Genomic DNA, 6,000 nt, shown 5'->3' on the forward strand with positions numbered 1-6,000 from the left:
TGGTAGACTGACTCCTATAGAGAACTGGTATCTTAGTATGGGAGACTAATAGAAATGCTTAATTAGAATACCAGTCCAGTCATAAATATTTATTATCTAGGCTTTGATAACTTGCCTTGGCCAATTGACTTATTTCAAAAATCACAGGTATTATGTGCTCAGGGGTTTGCTGTTTTGCAAGAATTTTCCAGAAGATATATTACAACATGTTTTCTGTCTCTATGTTTATTATAGTTGGAAATACAAAGTGATCTCGTTTTGTGATATCCATTTTGGGGAACATGGAGTAAATCCAGTAGTGAAATGTGCCATATCCTGAGATTCATATGGAATGAAGTGTGCAGGCCTTTCAGGAAGCTGAAGACTAGTCAAGAAGCAGGGTAGCCTAATTGAGGATATATTGATATACTTACCAGTGAAGGCTTTTGTTTGTTTATTTGTTTTGGTGCTGGGAATGGAACCCAGGGCTTCATGCCTCATGCATGTTAGGCAAGCCTATACCCTCAGCCCTTGATTTTTCTTTAAACTGCAGAGTGATATGCTTGGGCAATACCCTTAATTTATTGCTATGCTTACTCTGCTTGCTGAAGTGTGCAGCTTAGAACTGGAGTGTAAGTTTAAGGATGGGATAAAAGTGCTGTATAGGTTGTATAGTGATTCACAAAAGCTAAATGTTCCTGCCCAGAATGGCTTGTATCACATTGAAAGTTTGTGATGTCACCTTACTGCTTGAAGGCAGCCTTTAGTAGCATGCCATGAAGCTGGGGAATGTTTTGTGGGAATTGAGCTGGTCCAGGTGGGGCTGTCAGAAGTAAAATTGTAGAGGAATTGTTCTCATGGGATTAGGAGGAAGGTTCTGGGACTTGAACACATGCCTTCTTTCCCCTAACCCTATTTTTAAAATGATAGGCTATTTGATGCATAAAAAATAAGTGTAAAATTATGCTGTGTGAAATAATAGCAGACACCTGACCACTCTACCCAACTTGAACTGGGCATTACCAGTACTCTTTATGCAAACTATATTCCTGCCTAATACTTGCTGCTTTTGGAAGTAATCCATCCTTAGTATCATTTTTAAAAATTTCTTATATTTTCTTTATAGATGGTTCACATACTTGTAATTTCCTATATAACTTAGTTTTGCTTGCTTTTGAACCTGATTTTAAAAGGCATGTCAAGGATGTGTTCTTCAGTTTTCTTTTTATACATTACAGAAATAACATATACTAGGGCTGGGGTTATGGCTCAAGCAGTAGCACGCTCGCCTGGTATGCGCGGGTTGCTGGGTTCGATCCTCAACACCACATAAAAATAAAATAAAGATATTGTGTCCACCTAAAACTAAAAAAAAAATATTAAAAAAGAAATAATATATAATTAACTTACCTTTAAAAGGTACAAACAATACAGAAATCTATAAAATAAAAAAAGTAAATTGTCACATGTAACATGGGACAAGCAGCCGAAGCTATAGAATTGAAGTTTAACCCCTAGTTATGTTCCTACCTATTGTCTCATCTCTTTCTCTCATCCTTAAGGGGCATTTGTTTTTTTGCTATTTTTGGTTTCCATTCTGCATGCCCTGTGTGTCTTAAAAATAAAAGAAAAAGTGTTCTATTTAAGTAGACAGCAAAGTAAAATGTGTATCATGTTATTTTGGGGGGTAGGTTTCTATTTGTGGAGAGTTTCTTTTTTTTCCTTCTTAAAAATTGCTTCTTGGCAGTGTTGGGAAAGAACAAATTGAAGCTTTCCCATTTCCTTTCCACATTCTCTATAAGGAGGTCCTCCCATGTGTCCTCTCTAAAGCGAGAGTGTGGTGTCAGTTTTAAGATGGAAAAGAAAACCCTTCAGCTGTGCACCTTGGTGGCATTTCCATTCTATAGCAGCTTCCCTAGTGGTGATGTGCTCTAAAAACATCTGGTAGCATTTTCTATTTATGAGTCGTAAATTACACGTGTGGTGTTTATACGCTCTCATGGTGAACTTGATGTTGAAACCAAATTATATGCTGGTGAAGGACACTTTGGCCAAATCCCACTGCATGACCCTAGATGATGTGTTATTAAACAGGCTGGCACTGAATGGCAACGTCATGCTGAGCGAATGTGCTAAGTTAAAACCACCAAGGCCAGCTCTTGGAATAGTTCTAACCTTTTGTCCACGGCTGACTGGCTGGCTAGCTGGTTGGTTTTGAAATGCCATTCTCAGAAATTCTCACATTATGGGTGCCTTTGTTTGTATATTATTTTGCCTTGCATCGTACTTGGCTATTTTGAGGCAAATCAATAGTATAATTCTTGTGAAGAAGAAATGGAGTTAATATACAGATTCAGTGGTATTCTGAATGTTAAGAACTTCAATGGTTAAAAAATTGTAGGTGATATTAAATATACCCATCTTGTTTTCTAAATCCAAAGTGAAAATCACTGGGCGGAGAGTGGTGGTGATTTTGCTGTAATGATGATAAACCATATCCCAGAACTAGTGAATCAAAATCTGCATTTTAACAGAATCCCCTTTGGTTTATATGCACATTAAAGATTGCAAAGCACTGCTCTTGAGGTAGGCAGATTTAGTCATTGATTCTCTTCACCCTTTTTCCTTCGTGAACATAGGATGGCTACTGCAGCCCCAAATGTCACATCCAGGTTATAGACTGGAAGAGAGTTGAAGTGGCAGATCACTCCCTCTATGTTTAGAATCTAAAGTTTTCCTAGCAGACTTCCACTATCTATCTCATTGACCATCCCTAGCTGCTAGGGAGACTGAAAAAGTGGTGACCAAAAAGGGAAGAAAAGTTATGACAATGAAGAAAGTTTTTGATAAAGAGTGCAATCAAGGGGGCAGATATCCTTAGCATATATCCTGAATAAACTTTTGTTGTCATATGCTTTAAGATAAATCACAGATTTTGGGGAAAGAAGCATGAACTGTGAATGTAGTTCCTTGTCAACATTTTAGATTCTTAGTGTTGTAGTTTAAACCATTTGGAAAGCAAGAACACTGTCTTTTTTAATACTTCATTTTCTACACAGTGGTGACCATTATTGAAAAAATTTACTTTGAATGAGTTATGTGTATGAATCTTTGCTAAATTGCATGGTGCAGATACAGTGAACTGTGTCACTAATGAGAAATTGGTCTCACTGCTTTCTATTACTTCATACTCTAATAATTTGAAATAGCTTGGTAAATGAAGTAGAAGGAGAATGAGCTAATAAGTCTATAAATAGAATCCTGTGCATTTTGTGAAAGTACAGAGGCCTTATCTCATTTTTAAAGATGAACTTTTATCTCAGGCTAGAATTCTTCTCTTTTATTAGAGACATTCTAATGACTGGGACTCAAGAATCCCATTGTTTGCTTTTCTCTCTTTGATTTAGGGGAACTGTGTTAATTTGACTGAAGCCTTGTCACTCTATGAAGAACAGCTCGGGCGCCTCTATTGTCCTGTGGAATTCTCAAAGGAGATCGTCTGTGTCCCTTCATACTTGGAATTGTATCCTTTGATTGTGACATTGTGTTGTCAGATCAGAACCCCCAAGTCAATCCTGTGCTAGTTTAATATTTTAAATCCTAGTAATAAACAAATAGATCTGTGGTATATAAACTAAGCTGAGAGCTTTAAAAAAAAAACTGATTTCTGGGTCATTCTTTTAGAGACTCTTGGGTGTGGCTTGCCACAGTTTGCCAGGTGCTTTTAATTATCAAGTACCACTGGTCCAAAAAACAGGTTTTCAAAGGTGGTCCCAGACCTGTCACGTCACTTGGGAACTTGGTATATATACAGATTATCATATCCCACCCTGACCAGCTGCCCCATCAGAAGTGCTGGAGCTGGGGCCAGCGAACTGTTTCACCAGTCCTCCAGGGAACTTGTGTGCACCCATAATGCTCTAGTGTAAAATGCTGCCCCACCTGTGGCAGATAAAAATCCTAGAGACACTCACTTTACTCATATTTAAATCATCAGTCTTTAATGTTAGTTTCTACACTTGCTGCTAATTGCAGTAGAAATCGAGAGCTGAAATAATGCTGGGAGTGCAGAGTTAATGCTGGTATTCTCCATGAGTTCCACTTAAGTTAGTCCCAATCACAAAGGAAAGAACATGGAGAGAAACCAAAATTAGAGCATCATTGTTGGAAATTTGCGCTGTATTTCCTTTTTCTAAAAAGTAGGCAGACTATGGCTGAACCTAGGTTCCTGTGACAGCAGTTTTTTTTATATGATTAAAAAATTAAGTGATTAAGGATTCATTCTTTTTTTTTTAAAGAGAGAGGGGAGAGATTCTTTTTTTTTTTTAAAGAGAGAGGGGAGAGAGAGAGAGAGAGAGAGAGAGAGAGAGAGAGAGAGAGAGAATTTTTTAACATTCATTTTTTAGTTATTGGTGAACACAACATCTTTGTATGTGGTGCTGAGGATCGAACCCGGGCCTCACGCATGCCAGGCGAGCGCGCTACCGCTTGAGCCACATCCCCAGCCCAGGATTCATTCTTTTTAAAATTCTTTTTATTTATACATGACAGTAGAGTCCACTTTGATATAATTATACAAGCATGGACTATATGTTATTCTAATTAGGACCCCATTCTGTAGAGGTACACGATGGTGGGATTCACTATGGTGTATTCATATATGTACATAGGAAAATTATGTCATTCATTCAGGGATTCCCGCTGTCAGCCTGTGGTAAGGCTGGAAGTGACAGAACCTGGCAGAGCATAGGCAGCCTGCTGAGGCCAGATGCTGGGCAAGAGGCAAGAATTCCCTAGTCCTCCATGAGAGGAGGGGGATCCTCTCATTTGTGAGGCGGCCATGTCCTTCCATGGCCTGTAGAAAGATTCAGTGTCTCCTACAATTCAGCTTGATTCAGGGTTTCCCTTCAGGAACATTTTTCATTCAGTCTTTTTAGTTGTACATAACATTAGGATTCATTTTTTACATAATTATAAGGGTATGGACTATCATTTGCTACAGGAACATTTTTGTTCATTCAGGTGAGTGTTCACATGCTTAAGACATTTGAGATGTCAGTTGGTAACATTTGGGAAAAGGTTTCAGTCCTATGGTTCCCCTTTTTCCCTCCTTCTACCCCTTTTTCCCCTCTCCCCTTGCTCACCCTCTCTCTGCCTTCCTCACTTTCCCCTCCCCTCCCCTCCTCTCCTCTCCTCCTCATACCAATTCCCCAAACCTTTTGTGAGACCTGGTAAGCAGTAGTGATACCCAGGAGCATCTGTGCATTTCTTTAGCCTTTTGTCTACTTAGTGCTCCCTTCAGAAATCTCACACTTTAGAGTGGCCTTGTTCAAAGGCTTTCATTCTCATTATCACAATGCTCTAAGCCATGAAGTGTTTTCATTCATCTTCCAATTTGTAGGCCAACACACAAATGTTAAGTGATGCCTGTTCCTCCTTGAATTACCTGCTTGCATTCCTTGACTCTCAGTCCAGGTGGGTATTTTACACTGTTTGGAAGAAAGCTAAACCTTGAAGATGAATATCCCCCAATCATGTGTGCTGCAAACAGCTTTCCTGACCTCTGAATGCTGTACATGACATTAAAAAGAGTCGGGCAATTGATTGTGAACTCCTTAAAGTTTCTCTTCTTTTAATTATTATTTTTAATTTAAAAAAGCAAATGGAAAATGTATATTTTGATGAGCTAGGGTGTTATTTTTGGAAAGTCAGCTGAAGGGCAATTAGATAGTACAGCAAAGACTGCGAAGTGCACTGACCCCTTAGAATGTGATTTTTGTTACTTTTTAGTTCTGTGTGGGTTTTTTTTTTTTTTTTGGTTTTGGTAGACCTAAATTTGGATGTTTGGAGGAATGAACATCATTTTTTTGTTCTGGAGGGAAGTTCTTGGTTTGATTTCTTTCCCCCAAAATGGATTTAGATATCAAAATTTGGTGCTTATAAGAAAGTTAAAAAATGAATAGCAATGCTTCAATTAAAATAACAAAGGAGACATTTCATGTGTTTTGTTGTTGTTGTTTT

The 6,000-nt window shown here is 38.3% G+C and overlaps 1 protein-coding gene across 1 annotated transcript in view; it reads left to right on the forward strand.

Moving 5' to 3' along the window:
* Sms (spermine synthase) overlaps window positions 1-5,590 on the forward strand; it is a 55,468-nt gene extending 49,878 nt beyond the window's left edge. The window contains exons 10-11 of the mRNA XM_027927388.2: window positions 3,387-3,502; window positions 5,455-5,590. Coding sequence (XP_027783189.1) covers window positions 3,387-3,502; window positions 5,455-5,494 — 156 coding nt within the window. The 3' untranslated portion in view covers window positions 5,495-5,590. The remainder of the gene's footprint in view (window positions 1-3,386; window positions 3,503-5,454) is intronic.
* The last annotated feature ends 410 nt before the right edge of the window (window positions 5,591-6,000 follow it).

This window comes from Marmota flaviventris, chromosome X (genome assembly GCF_047511675.1).
Source record: "Marmota flaviventris isolate mMarFla1 chromosome X, mMarFla1.hap1, whole genome shotgun sequence".
NCBI classification, from domain to species: Eukaryota; Metazoa; Chordata; class Mammalia; order Rodentia; family Sciuridae; genus Marmota; species Marmota flaviventris.